Below are 17,167 nucleotides of genomic sequence, written 5' to 3'. Positions count from 1 at the left end.
TTACAAATTGCAGTAGGGAATCTGAATTTGACCTTTCAATTAAATTATGCTCCGTGAATCATTAGAAAGATAATTTAAATTAGAAAATTAAGAGTTAGCATTAGATTCCACAAATACTCTTATATTTGCAATTTGTATGCTAACGCTGTTAATTACTCTGTAGCAGGCTAATTTTTATTAAAACTATCATTTTACATTATTTAGACAGGAAATCATAGCTGTAAAAAAAATAGTTGGATGTACAAAATATTTCACCTTAGCAAGGTTCGGGAAGGATTATATCTTAAGAGGTGTAATCTAGATAATTTAATCTAATACAAGCACTAGTAACTGTTTTCGCTGCTAGAACGTGTGAGCTATAGATCACATGGAGACAATTTTACAATTACCCCGGGTAAAATAATAATAAAAAAAATTCAACTTGTTTCTTTGAACAACTGATCCTGTCGATGTGACATATTGAAGCAACTGCTACTCCATGCATTAAGTTTCTATCTTTCATCATCATTTACTTCGTCCATTTTTTATTTTAGAAAAGTTGTTTATTGGTTTTGTAAGTTACCTCATGAAAAGTTTAAAATTTTATTAACGATCGTTATCTTAAAATATGGAAGTATTGTTGACTCATAATTAATTAATGCAGGTTTTGACCTTAAGCTTTTAGCGTTCTCCTATTTTGGCAAGGTACTGTGATGGATTTTCAGCTTAATTTAGATAAAGAAAAACTAATTGGGATTTATGCGAGAACTTAGATTTAAGCATTGAATGCAAACTCCTCAAGTCAATGCATGAATTTTTTTTTTGTAAAATGTATTTAATGCTCTTAATTATGTACTGGATTTGAATTAAACCATCCATTTTAAATAATATCCACTCGCATTTCGCTTCACCATAGTTAATTAATTTTACTTTGAATTATGTTAATTTAATATTTTAAAATTAACGTCTATAAATATTCAAAAACTATACGAAAAATAAAATAAATTGCGAATTTCTCATATATGATGAAAAAATAAAAGAGGAGTTTTGAAGTAACCGGTAAAGTTGACATTGTGTGAGCAAGAGTCCACGAATTCAAGCCATAAAAACCGCCTCTTACAAATATATAAGGTAAGATTGCACGCCATAGACCTCGCTCGTAATTTGACTTTTAATTCCCTAAATATAGACGCATAATAAAATTTTAATACATCAAATTACCATTTTAATATGACAAAATAATATTTCTTAAAATAGTCATCGAAATTTCTATCATTTCACTCTTAAAGAAAATTGAGATAAAGTATTTTGAAAAAAAGAAAGAAAGTATGTAAATTAACATGTCGTAATTAGAAATGTTTGAGGTACTACTGACGAGGGTGATTTTGCCAGAAATATCTTATACCCATTCCATAAGGTAAGCATATTTTTCAAATAATAAAAAGAATAACTAGTAGTAGTATAAAAATCAGGGATACCATGCAAGAATAACTGGGTAGGATCAATTTACCAAACACACAACGAAAAGTCAAAATCATTGGCCAAAACTCAGTTCAAAAAGAAGATAAAAAGGAGCATTTTCATTTATTTGATGAATATAATAATTTAATATATATATATATATATATATATATATATATATATATATCAATTTAATAATCGAAGCGCACACAATTTATACAAGTAAGAAAAATGTAAAATGAAATTAAAAAAATATGTCTGAAGAAAGACCACACAATGTATACGAACATAGTCATTAAAAAGTGTAAAATGGATAAAAAAGATGTCATCTAATTGAAGAAAGAAACAAAATAAGGCGAGATAAAAGTTGGCGTTAGATAAGGTGTTGACATGGTCTACCCTGTCGTGCTATGACTAAAATTAGGAATTTTATAAAATCATCACAACTTACAAGGAATACATTATATCATGCTCACATGTACTTCGTTTTAAACCAGCACTACTAACATTTGCTTTTGACAGGTTTTCAAGAAATTATAAATAAAAAGCAGTAGTTTTTTTTAATTGATTCTTAACTTTATTTTGTAAATTAACAAATACTACTATATTTAAATATATAGTATGTTTAATAATGTTGACAATTAATACAAGATAGATGAAGTAACTTTCTAGTGAAATAAACCTAACTCAAATTTTTTGCGCATCCTCTTGCACATGTAACACAATTAGGGGTCGTTTGGTAGAGTGCATTAGAAAACTAATGCAACTAATGCATGCATTAGTTTAATGTGTATTATTAGTACATTGTTTGGTTATTTTTTATCCTATGTATAACTAATGCAAATATTAGTTATACACGTATATTGTGGAGTGCATTACTAATGACACTCCTTTCCTATGTATTAGTAATACAAATGAATTCAATGCATGTATTAGCTTGATTAATGACGTAACTACCCCTCCAATCCTTTTAAAATATTTTTCAGTTCCTTCTCTGTCTTTATCGATGCAACAACACAGGTATTTGAGATGGCAAAATTCAACTCAGAAGCGATCTTATCTGTGTGCTTGGTGAAGAGTTCAACTCCCCATACTATTGCCTTGTTCCTATTTTCAAATTTAAACACAAACTTGATATCTGGGAGCATCTAGGAACATTTTTTTTTCTTTTTAAAAAACATGTTGTAACGCAAAAGCTGGCTCTAATCCATGGAAAACATTACGATGGAAATTTTCCTCGAGAAACTTGAAGCAATGCTAATAGGCAACAATTATTTACATCCATTTTGGGGGGAAAGAAAGAGAAGTTTTCAATAAGAAGTGTACAAGGTTAAAGAATATAAAAGATATTTTTGTAAATAAATATTTTTTAATAGAAATTATATAAGATATACTCTTTTTAATACATTAAATCAAACACTGCATAGCAAATAATGCTAGTATAACTAATACCAGCATTACTAATGCAATCATTATTAATACACCATATTCAACAATATTCTTACACACTCTACCAAACCATCCTTACATGCCAAACTTAAACAGTCACTTGGTTATCTTTCTTCTTTTTGGTATTGTTACTTTTTATTTACAATTTTCAAACATTATGAGCTAGGAATATTAATTGTTGAAATAAAGTAGAACTAAACATTTATAACTATCTTGTAATTTTCAACTATATCATAATATTCATAAATAGCAATTGTGGGGTAAACTCACGAAGCAATTAGAGACAGGCCACTGATTTTAAACCAACAAATGCGAAGTAACACACTAATCAGCATAAATAAATACATGTTCTAATTTTTACAACTTGCACACTTTTATACTCCCTCCGTCCCATTTTACCCGTTTCAAATTGGGATGACACAACTATAAGAAAACAATAATTGGTAATGTAATTTTACCATTTTGTCCCTCTTAATTGTGTCTTATTGTTAATTCCAATATCGATTGATGACTAATACCAAAGTACCATTTATATTTTTAATGGTACTTCTCTTTGTAATATTTTTCAAGAATGCTAACAACAAGCAGTAATCAATTACACTAAGGGTATAATGGGAAAAAAAAAATATCTTGTCTTGATAAGTAAAATAGAACAAGTAAAATGAGACATCAAATTAAGAAATTTGAAAAGGATAAAACAGGAGAGAGGAAGTAATTGTAAAGAAAAATAATAAATGCACTTGCAATATTTGGATTTATCGACTGATACAGTAGATTTTATTCCTTCAAAGAAAAGACAAGAATTAGCTGTAGGTTAACCAAAACACTAGAGGAAGGTGGATGAGAAGCAAAAAAATATCTATCAAGAATGTTTGTCATTTTTATGCAGAAATTAAAGGAGGAAAGTGGTTGATAAGTTAAATGGAATCTGTCCAAATAATTATGTGGGAGTTGGGACACTCATGCAATTTATTTTAAATAGCCATGATTTCGCTGGACTGATAGATTCAGTCAAATCTTTAGAATTTAAATATAAAATATGATCCCATAAATATTTCTTATGTTTTATATTTCAATATTTTTGCTTATAAAAATAAAGATATAATATTGGTAAGATTTGTGCTGACCCAATTTTGTAGCCAAACAAACAATTATTAACACTGGTTGCAAATCAAGACCTTCCAAAAAGAGCAGCTTCCAGATTCGTGTATACTATGTGCTTTCGATTTGTTTTGACATAATCATAATACTTCTTCCCAACATAATACTTTTTCCGTTTAAAATATAATAATCTAATTTGACTTGATACGGAGTTTAAGAAAATAAAGAAAACTTTCGAATCTTATAGTCTTAAATTATAGATATATTAAATGTATCAAAATGCCCTTCAATCTTGTGGTTTAAAACATGTCATGTGGAAAGTTAAAATTAAAAAATTGATAAAAAGAAAAAGGGGTCATTCTTTTTTGAAACAAAGTAAAAAGGAAAGTAGGTCATTCTTTTTTAAACAGAGAGATATAGAGGTTTTATTTATTAGTAGTAAATAAATATACATAGGGGTCATTTTATGTGAGGTATAAAGAATAAATAGTTTCAGGATAAAATGATGAATTATTTTATCCCATGTTTAGTGTTGACACTGTAGGGTATTAGTTAGTACCAAGATAATTAATTCCATCATTTACACCATAATGATAGAAATAAGTTATTCATATACATAATGATGAGATAACTAATCTCATAATTATTATCCCGAAATAACTCTTTCCTAACCAAACGGCCCCGTAGTGCTGTAATTAAAAAAGTCGTTAAATGTTCAATAGACATTCTCCAACTTCACTAAGAGATGTTACATATTTCATTTTGCCGTTGTTAAAGATCTCTCTCTCTCTGTATATAAATAAAAGCATTTATTTAGCTATTCGTGTCGGATCATGAATCAATGAGGATCCATTTCTTAATTACATTTAATTAGTGGAACTATTGATGCATGATGGACGAAATGAAGAATCTAAAAATTGGATACCTATTCATTATTCACTTCAATGGCTTACGTAAATCACTATTTCTAAGGAAGTTGAAATCTTGCTGTGACTTTCTTGTTTCACTTGACACTTGTGATATGCTTTTACTTAATTAGTAGCTCTCTATTGTTCTTTTCTTGCATAAATAAAATGAAATTCTGAGAATATTGAGAGGCCCCTTTTCTGTTTTTTGGTTGATTTTATGTTGCAATTTTGAGATACATTTATTTTTTTTATTTTTATTTTTATTTTTTATAATATAGAGCGTTAAAATATTATTCTTCGTGATTTCTCTTTTCAGCTGATCGACTCGCGTGCACATGTTGTTTTTATAGCACTGCGACGACTATCTGTATTAAAATTCTATATCTCAATAATAAATTATACTAGTATTAAACTAATTAACCTATTACCTATATATTAACATTGATTTCTACGTACTAATTAATCCTAAACAGTATTGCTCTCAATCACTCTCTTCCTGTAATGATGTAAACAAGAAGGGAACAGTGAATATGCAGGCAGATGTCCATGAAGGCTATTTACAGGATTCAACTGATTTTTAATATTTCGACATAAAACATCTATATTTTATTATTAAAAGGAGAGGACAAAGCCTCTCCATTAAGCCACTTGGAAGCATTACATATTGACACATGTCAGTTTAGTTAATTAGTTAGGAAATAGCTGTTAAATCAGTTGGTTTAAAAATTTTGAATTCAAACTTTCAGTTACTTAAATTTTATATTCATTTGTTGTTTTTAAAATTTCAAATTCAAATTATCAGTTAATTTACAAATTTTAATTTTTTATCTCAAATTTGATATATTAGTTGGTTATAATTGCTACCCTTTACACTATACAAGGAATTAGTTAGGTTAGTTATGACATATTACTTATACTTTTAAAAATATTTTTTAATTTTAAAAACTGCCATAGCTTTCTCATAGGTAGTATATCCCGTATTTATTTAAAGTTCAAAATCAAATATTGGATAACATGACAGCATTTCAGCAGATGCACATTTCCCTCAATATTGGGTTACTTATTTTTTTATAAAAAAAAAAACATTTTTAACTTTCTTTTTTTTTTTAAAAAAAATATCACAATATATAGTCAGCAGTTTAACATACGTGTTAGACACAACTACTCTTCCATTTTATCCATAACTTCCCCTATTATATCCCATCATCCAAAACCTGTCCTATTTCCATATAACTCCTTATATAGGGTAAAATAATTCAATTGTGCAAATCTCTTTCAACATTCTCCAAATACTGACGTCTTCTTAAAAAAATTGTCAGAGTTCATCAGGAAGAGTTCATCAGCAATATCACGATTCAAAAAATGCCATGGAAAACACTTATCTTTGCATTAACCAGACGTTTGAATTTGACAAAGATCGCCTTAATCGTCGCAGTTATTCTATTATTCAGGTACTTATGTTTGAATTTTTCTCTTTGTGTGGATTATATACTTTCTAAGTTAGAAATTGTTGTCTATAGGCATGCGTTGTTGTACTTTATAATATTGACTTTGATATTATGATTCATCAATGTTGTTGGTTATTTTTTGTCTGTTAAATTATTTTTCTCAGAGAATCATTTCTACATTGTGAATGGTTGGTTGTGTCATTGGATTTCAAAGTCATACTCTGTGTGTTTGATTTCTCACAAGTGGAACTGCAATCCTTCGGTGAAATATGTGGAAAAATTCTTTGACTCATTCTGTGTATCAGGACGGTTCAAAGCTTTGACTCATTCTTTGAGTAGTATGTTACTAATTGAGGGAGGAATCTACAGATTGATTTAAAATAAGAAGTCTTCCAGTATAAAACAAGTATATTGCTGCAGTTTGAAGGTAGATTCTTTCTCTTATTTTGTCGGTTGAACTTACTATATAGTAATAGATACGAAAACTTTATTATTTTACCTATTGAAGAAGAAGCAGATAAGTATTGTTTAATGATGCCTAAAAAAATCGAACTTATTATATAGTAATAGATATGAAAACTTTATTATTGTACATGTTGAAGAATACGCAGATAAGTTTTGTTTAATTATGCCACAAAAATCGAATAGGTAATTAAAGTCGGAGGCATTACAACAGAAAATTGATCATGCTTACTAAACTTCAAAGGTTGTTGTAGGAAGGTACTGATTCTGCGCCAATACTCCCTTTTCTCTTAATACATTACAGTTTTGAAGATGGTTACAACTTACCTACTTATCCTTTTTTGTCATAATTGAAGGAGTTCTCAAATACGCAGTATTGCATTTCTTAGGTCACCTAATTTTGAGTATCTGTATTTGTTTTCTGGCTCAAGTATTCTTAGCTGTTTATGTAATCAATGATCTACTGATGAGCCCATCTTTGAAAGCCTTGGTATGGGCCTTGCCATCAAATTGAAATAACTGCCCTCTTTTGAGGAAAACGTTGTTCCGATTAGTCTCATTCATGTGAATAGGTTCCTGCTCTCTTGCACTATTACATATATATCAATTTTGCACAGTTGCTGATTAATAGACTTGCCTATGCTAATCCTATTATTCAATTTACAACTTACTATGTGGTTGTTGATGAGTCAGTTGGAAGACAATTTGCAATAGTTTTTTTGGAGCGTGTTAAGATGATTTTGGGTCAAACTATGGGATGAAAACGTTGTAACTACTCGTCAGAAAATTGATCATGCTTACTTAACTTCAAAGGTTGTTGTAAGAAGGTACTGATTCTTCTTCAATACTCCCTTTTCTCTTAATACATTACAGTTTTGAAGATGGTTACAACTTACCTACTTATCCTTTTTTGTCGTAATTGAAGGAGTTCTCAAATACGTAGTATTGTATTTCTTAGGTCACCTAATTTTGAGTATCTGTATTTGTTTTCTGGCTCAAGTATTCTTAGCTGTTTATGTAATCAATGATCTACCGACGAGCCCATCTTTGAAAGCCTTGGTATGGGCCTTGCCATCAAATTGAAATAACTGCTCCTCTTTTGAGGAAAACGTTGTTCCGATTAGACTCATTCATGTGAATAGTTCTTGCTTTCTTGCACTATTACATATATATCAATTTTGCACAGTTACTGATTAATAGACTTGCCTATACTAATGCTATCATTCAATTTACAGCTTACTATGTGGTTGTTGATGAGTCAGTTGGAAGACTATTTGCAATAGTCTTTTTGGAGCGTGTTAAGATGATTTTGGGTCAAACTATAGGGATGAAAACATTGTAACAACTCGTCCAAATAACCTGAACAAGGAATTCAAGTTATTTAATATTAAAATTTACTGTAATATTATGTAAGGGCAGAAGGCAGAATTTTCTATTAAGTCATTTAATTACAGTACTCTCTTAAGCATATTCCTAAGTTTATGAAGCATATGCAGTATTGTGCTAAACATCCTGAAGAAGTAATTGTTGCATTCTATGACTTTTTCAAAGTGGAAAAGATGCCTGTCAGCGACACTGAAATTGGTGAATCGCATATTGCTAGCACCATCTATGCTACTTTGCCACTGTTTTTTTTTTTTTTCACTAACACCTTCAAGATTGAGCATTTCTCCAACCCTCCCTCTGTGTTCTTGTGGGTGTTTAATCAAATTCCAAGCTCATTTTAAAAGAATCACATCTTTTATGTCTTTATAGTGTTGAGGAGGTCAAGAATGGCTGAAAAAAGTTGAGTATGGCTGAAAAAAGTTGAGTTTTGGGGTTGGAACTCAGAAAACGGTGGAGCTGCAGCAACAAGATTGCAATAGCTGAGAAGTACATGAAGTATAGGGACTGTAAACAACCGGTTGGGGTTAGAGTTAAAGATCTTCTTGATCGAATGATCCTTGAAGAAAGCATAGGCCAAATAATTTTGATTGATAAGACTAAATCTATAATTAAAATCATGAAGCACTACTATTATGTCGGAACATTTTTAAATCTTTAAAATGCAGCCATTTTCATAGTTTAAATTTATTTATGATACATTTTGTTTGCATCTATTTGTTCTTCTATAGTTGGTTTTCTTAATTTTTGGAGATTCGATAATGTTATTCTATATGAAATAGTAAGCCGTGTTTACTTGGATTACTACTTAAGTTACATCTTACATCTATATAGTTTATATAATTTGCATATTTGTTTACACTTTTTTATGTTTCATTTTAATTTCCTTATTAGTTATTGGGTGTTGCTTTTCTCATAGTTGTTTTTAGTACAAGTCATTGCTACTATGACTTTTGTTTTGATTAAACTTCAATCGTCAATAAATGAGTTTTCTTTATTCGACGTGCAACGCTTTTAGATCAAATTATATAAGAAAGATAATTTTTTGAAAATCTATGTCTTTCACCGATTAATCATTTTTTCTTGATTAAAAGAAAGTTGAGATATGATTTGGGAAGCGATATCTACAAGATAGTTTTGTATTTATTGTGTTCGAGGCAAAACATAATACCTATGGCATTTGAATGTAGATTAATTTTAGGAGGTTCAAATTCTGAGATCTCAATAAATTGTATGGGGTATCAGCCAAAATTAATAATGCAATATGAAATAAAACAGTTATTTTGATAATGATTGTACATGATAAAAGTGTTGGTGGATTTCTTTCTTTGAAGTTATCCGCGCATCGCGCGGGTACGTATACTAGTTATATTATATATATATATATATATATATATATATATATATATATATATATAAAGTTACCAAAATTTCAAGAATAATTATGATATTTATAAACCCATAATTTCAAAATTGAACTCGTAATTATCTTCAAGTCTAGCCCGAGGCGGAGCCCGGGGTTGTTCAATCCCTCTTCAACGTAACGAAAAATTATACAATCAATACATGATTAAAGTAATTTTATATATATATATATCTATATATTGTAGATTTTGAATCCCCTTGGTGAATTTTTCTTCATATTTTGAACTTCTTCGGGACATTTAAATAAGCCAGAAGCCCAAAGAGACACGGGGAAATCAGATATAACGAATGCCATGTTGCTTTGAATGATTGGAATATATCAATAATAATCCTCACAAGTTAAAAGGGGTATGGAAAAGTGGAAGAATGAATGAGTTGAGACTAAATCTATAAATAGCATGGTAGAAGCAAATATTTCTGTGGGTATAGTGGCATGCACTCTCCTGTTTTCTTCTAAATAGTAACGCATAATTGGGGTTCCCTTCCTCCGGTTTTAGTTTAAGCAAGTGGAATCAGTGAAATATATAGTCCTTGGTGGGTATATATAAGTAATAGCAACTCCCAGTTTATCCCAAATTAATGTGCCCCATAGGAAGAGTGGTCTGTAAAGCATTTTATTTATGTTATGGAGTAACAAATGAAGTGTCATCAAGCATATAATAACAAGTGCAATGGTGGAAGAGGGAGGGACCAATGTATTGAAACTTAAAAAAGTTGGAAAGGGAAAACTGATTGCGCATGACCTTAATTATAGCGCGCTATGGGCCTACTATAGAACATTGGCATCATTTAACTCTACTGCACACAGATAACCTATTCAGATCTCTATTTGAGTTGTAACTGAAATGAAATTCATAAGTTTTTACAAACGTAATCGCTTTTACAACATCATGTGTATTTGTTTGGCTTGCCTAAGTTTAACTTCAAATTAAATAGAATGGCTATCATGTATTCTTTTATGAAATACTAACACTTGTCACTGTAACTATGGTAGTGACATAACAATTTATTTGTCATTTCTATCAGGAAAACTTAGTAGGAAGCAATAGGGTTAGATATATAGTGACATAACCGGACCAAACTTTCCAATTCCCCATTTCCACACCAAGTTGAGCTTTTGTCCAGATACTGGTACAATATAATGGCTTCCAATTAATTGGTCAGCATTATATTGTTGGTACGACTCTCCATCCCTAACACAATTAAACATTACACTGCAACATTAATATCATACCAAGTGTATAATGAAATTGAAAAATCAAATGAGATTAATATAATAATAATACTCACACGTTCTCCTTTTATGTGAGACGAGGAACGAGAAATTGTTGAAGAATCTCTTTTCAACCCAAGAAATCCCTTCACACATTCTCTGCCATAGATACAACTACTCCATATTTGATTACTACAAACAAAATTGAGTTTCTATAACTAATTAAAAATCTGATTACTTATTTCAGCTAACAGAGAGCAAATAGCTAGGTGCTACCCATACCTATGCCTATAAACTGCAATAGGCAATCAAAACTATTGACTTTTCAATTTACAATAGGTCACGTGAATCATGAATAGGTCGCATTTGATTCCAAAATATCCGTGTAGCGCGCTCTTATTTTTTCTTTTTATTTATATACTGGGTTGATCCTTTTTGTTTTAGTATAGGCAAAAAATGGATCTAGTCTTGATGGAATTATCATGTTTTCATAAAGCATAAAGTACGAGACATTAGTTCAAATATATACACTAAAATTTCTGAACTCATAATATTCAAAAGTACAATGTTCGATGCTAAAACCTTAAAATTGAACCCACTAATTTCAAATCCCCGATCCTGGCTCAGTCATCAAGGCAGGATTCAGACATTTTGGGGCGGGACGTAGTACGTGTATATAACATAACATGTGAATTCGACAGAACCAATAGCTTTGATATCATGTCCTAGCATCCAGAATCCATAAGGTTCAAATTCTGGCTCCGTCGTAGAAGACAAAGAGCTAAGGATGTTTAGGGGTGTATTAATACACTAAGGGGAGCAGAAAACATCGCCTTGTTCAAGCCACTTGTGTTGATGATCCATCGTTGAATAACTGTCCAATGCAGTCTTTAAATTTGCACGAACTTTTTGCAAGCACTTGTGCTGACGAAGTCTCCTCAGCACAACATTTTTGTCAAGATTTTGATGGGATGACTTCAGATAGAGCTGGCTACTTATTACTGCACTTCCACTCTCTCTCTCATGATGATCATTATGTGATAAACTCACCTTCTGGGACTCTTTGGATATTGCGAAAGCCATATTTTCTTAGGATGGGATTGTAATATTAATAGTTCTCACAAGAAAAAAGTATAGGAAAGTTGAAGAATGGAGTGTGGGACTAAATCTATAAATAGCATTCTTGATGATAATGTTTCTGTGGGTCTCTTGTCTTCTCCTATAATAGTTAACGGGTATTTGGCTTCCAATGGTTTTATTTTTAGCAAGTGGATTCTTTATTATGAATGTTCAGATTTTTTGGCTGAATTTAGTCAGATGGTAGCAAATCACTGCAAATGGATTGGTGATATATAAATAATATAAGTAATAAGAGACCCCCAATATTGTCCTAAATATGCCTGTCAATTGATAAACAAGACATAGGAAGAGTGGGGACAAAAAACATTTATTTAACTTATCGAGTAGCAGATAAAGTGTCAGCATAATATAATACTACGATCAAATGTAATGCTTATCCTGAAGTGGAAGAGGGTTGAGGGGGCAATTATGTTGTTACTTGAGGAGTTGAAAGGGAAAGGAGGAGGAGGAGAATGGAAATGGACTGGAAACAGTGTGCTGGGTCACTAGTTTTATTTTGGTCATTTTAGATCTATGTGCTTCAACATTGAGCTCATTTAGTCGGTTCTTTTGAAGTTTTTTATTTTGAACTTTTATATCTTGTTAATATTATGAATAAATTCACAGAAAAATAAATGTAACTCATTGAAGTTATCACGCAGACATCGACTTTATTCAATTTCATGGCGTGCGTTAGGAAGTTTCTGCGGTAAATTCTTGAGCAGCTTTAAAGCATGCAAGATTGTGATTATTCTTTTTGTTTCTTTAATAAAGAAATAAACATTGAAACTAACTTGACTTCAAAATCTAGCTCTACCTAAAATCATATAAGGAGATATAATGAGATGTGAGACACTTTTCAACTAGTGTGATGACTTTTGCTTCATTTTAAAAATGTAAACACGTACCCATATTTGAAATTTCTGTACTTTAACCACTAATGACACGTCCACATTTTTTTTTAAAAAAATAATACTGTTAAACACCGATGCAATTTTTAAAATATACTTGATTTATTATACATTAGATATGTTTTTATTGTATATTCAATTTATTACAATTGTTTTAACTCGTGTTGGAGATATTTCTTCCCCTTTTAAATTACTTAACAAATCGAACAGAATCAATCATACAAAATGAAGGCTGAAGCCCCTTGCCATTTTCGCATGGAAACCTCTGATACTTTTATCACTTGGGACAAGCTCACGTGAAAATTGATATTATATGGCAAAGCTTCAAAAGAGAGAAATTATTAACACACTTAACAAAAACGAAAGGGAAGGACCATATTTTATCCTTCCGCAAGAATAAAAAGCACTAAGCCATTTTTTTCCCCTCAAAAAAGCTCAAGAAAAAGAAAATGTTATTCATCATTTCTCTCCAGGAAACTTAATAAGAAGCCACTAACAATCCTTCTAGCTATAGGATTAGATATATAGCGACATAATCGTCCATCCACATATGCTAGTATCCCTGATAAAACAAACTTTCCAATTCCCCATTTCCACATGAAGTTGAACTTTTGGCCAGGTGCAGGTACAATGGCTTTCTGATCATCAGCTTCCACTTTCTGCTTCCAATTCATTTTCCCTACTGCTTTACCAGCTTGCTTCCGTAACACTCGAATCGCAAAACTCACAAAAAGGTGTTCAAACAAGGTCAGCACTGTTGGTACTACTCTCCATTCCTAAAGCCATGAACACTAATAAATGTCAAAACCGACAGAATAGAAGAGCAAGTAATCTTTCTTTGGGGCATACGAAGGAAAAAAAAAATTGAAGATATCTGAGAGGACAAAATTCCTCAAATTACCAAGTAGAATGTGCTTTATGCAAAGACTGCCCGTAAATAGGAATGACTGATCAGTAATGAAGCATGGAGATTGTATGCAATATCATCATACTAAAATAAATGTTCAAGGCCAGTAATACAGACATGAAGTGATGAAATCCAATTCAGGAATATTCATAAGTCGACCCAAAAATCATCCAGAAACAATTATCTGAGCATAAAAGAGTGAAAAGGGGAAAAAAAAAGTAATACTCACACGTTCCCCCCTAATGTGACGCAAGGAAGGAGAGGCTGCTGAAGTATCTCCTTTCAACAATGCTTTGCTGACAAGAAATCCCTTCACACGTTCCACAATCTCCTCTATAAGAGAAGTGCTTGGTGGTAGGTTCTTGAGGATAACCTTCACAATATAAAGAACATAAAAGCCACTTGCAATTTATGTTGCACTTAATTTACTATGAAACAAAAATAGGGGCTAAGCAAGCTATCGATGCCCTCATGTATTACTAATTTTACTATAGCTCTGACAAAACACTTTAGTTTCATGAAGAAGGTAGCTACAGTGCTAGAATTTTTCAGCCGTAGAATACTAATAAGTAAATTAAAAACAGTGCTACAAGTTATCAATTGTGACATATTTTTAAAAAGGGCAAACCAAACACACACCCTGAGAACATAGTTCAGTTACCTGGTTGTCAATGACTCTGACTCTCAGGTATTCTTGTTTATACAATGTATCTAACATAGCTTGCAGATATCCTTCAATGTACAGCTGCATCACAATCAAAAGGGTCACTAATTTGATGCTATAATAACAATAACCTCACAAACACACACTAGATATGAAAAGACAGTAAAGCTGTTATCTCTTCAGAAAGAAGTTGAGATGGATAAGCAATCATCGCCGTGAATGCATCATACCTCATCAACCCCAGGATTTCGATCAAGCCTAATTTTTCGATCAGGGCCACCTTCCATGAAAGCACTCCCCAGTAGTGTAGGTTCCATTGCCAATTTAAGTATTCCTTGATGAAAACCATTCACCTAGAAAGAACACATGAATTGATTTGGATGACAGAGCCAAATTACAATCTGAAAGAAAGCCTAACTCAGCCCTAGATCCAGGTTAATTGAACATTTCAAGTTGGAACTTAGTAGTTACAGTATTTGGAATGCTATTAGATCAGATATTCTTACCATTCCATTTAAACCACTAGCTTCTGCTCCTTTCAGAACCGAGTCTGATATTTCAGTGACGGCAGCAAACAAGATATTTGATCCTGCTGACTTTAACTGCATAAGAAACAGCCTCTGCAGTGTCACAGACAATTGCAAATCAACCAACAAAACAACCTTAACTAAAATATATAACTTACAGTTTTCCCTAGATCACCAAAGTATCTTTTTGTTCCAGAAAACCCTTTATTATCAATACACTTACTAATGAGTTTGAAAGTACCTTCATCCAAAAAGTAAGCAGAGACTTTTATAAGGCAACATATATAAAGAAATGGGAAAACACATACTTGCCAGGAAATTCCAAGAGACCTGCAACAATTGTCATCCTAATTCTTCACTATAAAGCACATTGGACCGGAAAAACAGTCGACATCATTAGAAGTCCTGACATCCTATAATCTATTTGCACTGGAATTCAAATGTTTGAACAATTTTGATGGTTTGGAAATTCTCCTTGATCTAAATTTGTTCTAGTTATCAGGTTGGATTAAGTTACAAATTATCTCAGTAAACATCCAAATTCACAGAACTTTCTACATCATGGCGCTCAAGAAAATGCGCGGAGTTAGTAATTCCTGGTTTTGCCTTGATAGACGAGCTACTTTCATTCGCCTGCCTAATCCACCACTTTAGCAAGATAACTTTGTTATAAACAAGTTTCAGTTCTGACAAGATTTATGGTGTACAGAAACAGCACCCATCACAAGAAGATCATTTCTGCTAAGAAGCAAATCTTGCTACGGCATGTTACCCAAAATTAGAAGATAGTAACATTCAAATACTCTCCATTAAAACACAAAGTTTTCTTTAAAATTTCACATGGAGTATTTGTTTCCTTGTACTCTGCTGCACAGGCAAATTCGATAGGCGCTGCAACAAAAGACCCCATAAAAGCACCAATGCATCAAAGGAGATTAACCACACAAATGCTTCTCCATGGAAGCACAGGTAGTGTAACTGGGAAATATTCATCTAAAGTTTAAACATGGATGCACCAAGCAGTAAGCAAAAGATTTCAGAGTTTTCAACGGCATACCAATGGTGAGGCCAGGAAGATTAAGATGACCAGTAGAAGGATCAAAGAAAACATCAAGAGATGATGAAGCTAAGTCATCAAATATAGAAGCAAAAGCCGGTGGCAGCAAGGGACTTCCCTTTGCAATGTAGACTGCTCTCATTGCATACCTAGAGTGAATGGCAATTTTCAGCTACTAATAAATAATAATCACTGAGAACATAAGCCATACAAGTAAATACAGGCTTACCAGGAATAATGTTGGGCACATTTAATCGACAACTCCCGCAAAGTCACCAATGCATGAGTTACAAGGATGCCATTGAGCTCTACAGTCATATTTTTTACGGGAGGTATCTAAAAATTGCAGATATCAGAGACAGAATGTTACACCACAGGTAAAATCAAGAACAAACCTTTGCTCAAATAGTAAGTGAACAACTGTACGGTATTTGAATATTCCCTCGTCAATTGACATTTTACTCTTACGTCCTGGGACAAGTTGACATCATCCTAGTAGTTGTTTACAACTATCACAAGTTTCAAGAATACAATTTATTTAACCAGCCAAATGTGAACTTTGGCGTGGTATGTTCTTTCTGAAGCTATTCAACTACTATCTTAATGTGATGTACAAGCCATTTTAACATATTAAACTCAATTCCACTCAAATGGTGTCATGTAAATGGGACAGAGGAAGTACTATGTATCAGACCTTTATAACACTGTGAAGTAAAGATCTTAGTGTCTCCTGCGTGGAGCTATAGTTAGCATAAGATTCCCCTGGAAGAAAGCTCGCCATAACCTTCAGCAACATTTACAGGAAAGAAAAGCGAGTTAATTCCGTGACTTAAATTTCCTCCTCCGCGTAAAAACAACTTCTCTGGGGAGGGGGGTATAGTGAAACCAAAGTTCTGCAGACACCTTAACGGGATGGATCTCAAAATGATCAATATAATACTTTTGACTTGGAGTATTTGTATCGCTGAGGGATGTTCTCCAGAAAGGAACGATTCTCATTAATGTCTCTTCATCCAGATTGAAATCAAGGGGCTGCAAAGAAAAATCAGCGATATCAAGATGGACCAAACAATATGACAACGATCCAGTCACACGTCAATTCCTTATCGATCTTGGAACGTTATGTTAAAGGCATTTTAATGTCCCTGCCAAA

The 17,167-nt window shown here is 32.1% G+C and overlaps 2 protein-coding genes and 1 long non-coding RNA gene across 7 annotated transcripts in view; 1 reads left to right on the top strand and 2 right to left on the bottom strand.

Annotated features, from left to right (window-relative positions):
• The first annotated feature begins 6,076 nt into the window (after nt 1-6,076).
• On the top strand, nt 6,077-8,877 carry LOC107861407. Of its 3 annotated transcripts, XR_007052538.1 has the most exons (3): nt 6,077-6,349; nt 6,511-7,635; nt 8,564-8,877. It is a non-coding gene; the product is annotated as an uncharacterized LOC107861407 (long non-coding RNA). The 3 variants fall into 3 exon arrangements; XR_007052536.1 differs by having other exon boundaries at nt 6,077-7,635; XR_007052537.1 differs by having other exon boundaries at nt 6,077-7,635; nt 8,044-8,877.
• Nucleotides 8,878-11,341: 2,464 nt separating this feature from the next.
• Nucleotides 11,342-17,167, bottom strand: part of LOC107860354 — a 28,608-nt gene continuing 22,782 nt past the window's right edge. For 2 of the 3 annotated variants that reach the window (XM_016705675.2, XM_016705677.2), the window contains 10 exons: nt 16,918-17,046; nt 16,709-16,798; nt 16,244-16,350; nt 16,015-16,163; nt 15,116-15,198; nt 14,937-15,032; nt 14,661-14,783; nt 14,428-14,511; nt 13,996-14,139; nt 11,342-13,635 (listed from right to left, as the gene is read on the bottom strand). In XM_016705675.2, the coding sequence (XP_016561161.1) occupies nt 13,312-13,635; nt 13,996-14,139; nt 14,428-14,511; nt 14,661-14,783; nt 14,937-15,032; nt 15,116-15,198; nt 16,015-16,163; nt 16,244-16,350; nt 16,709-16,798; nt 16,918-17,046 (1,329 nt within the window). In that variant the 3' untranslated portion in view covers nt 11,342-13,311. Of the gene's footprint in view, nt 13,636-13,995; nt 14,140-14,427; nt 14,512-14,660; nt 14,784-14,936; nt 15,051-15,115; nt 15,199-16,014; nt 16,164-16,243; nt 16,351-16,708; nt 16,799-16,917; nt 17,047-17,167 lie in introns of those variants that run through there. The other variant, XR_007052535.1, reaches the window with a different exon arrangement.
• On the bottom strand, nt 11,523-11,912 carry LOC107861406. The gene has a single exon (XM_016706744.2). It carries the CDS (start codon nt 11,910-11,912, stop codon nt 11,640-11,642), a length of 273 nt encoding a protein of 90 aa, XP_016562230.1. The 3' UTR covers nt 11,523-11,639.

The sequence above is a fragment of the Capsicum annuum genome, chromosome 2 (genome assembly GCF_002878395.1).
Source record: "Capsicum annuum cultivar UCD-10X-F1 chromosome 2, UCD10Xv1.1, whole genome shotgun sequence".
In the NCBI taxonomy this organism is placed as follows: Eukaryota; Viridiplantae; Streptophyta; class Magnoliopsida; order Solanales; family Solanaceae; genus Capsicum; species Capsicum annuum.
Note: the sequence above shows the minus strand (reverse complement) of the source record. Positions and strands in the feature narration are given on the sequence as shown.

Coding starts and splice junctions, on each gene's coding strand:
- LOC107861406 (XM_016706744.2), bottom strand. CDS start 11,912: ATGGCTTTCGCAATATCCAAAGAGTCCCAGAAGGTGAGTTTATCACAT.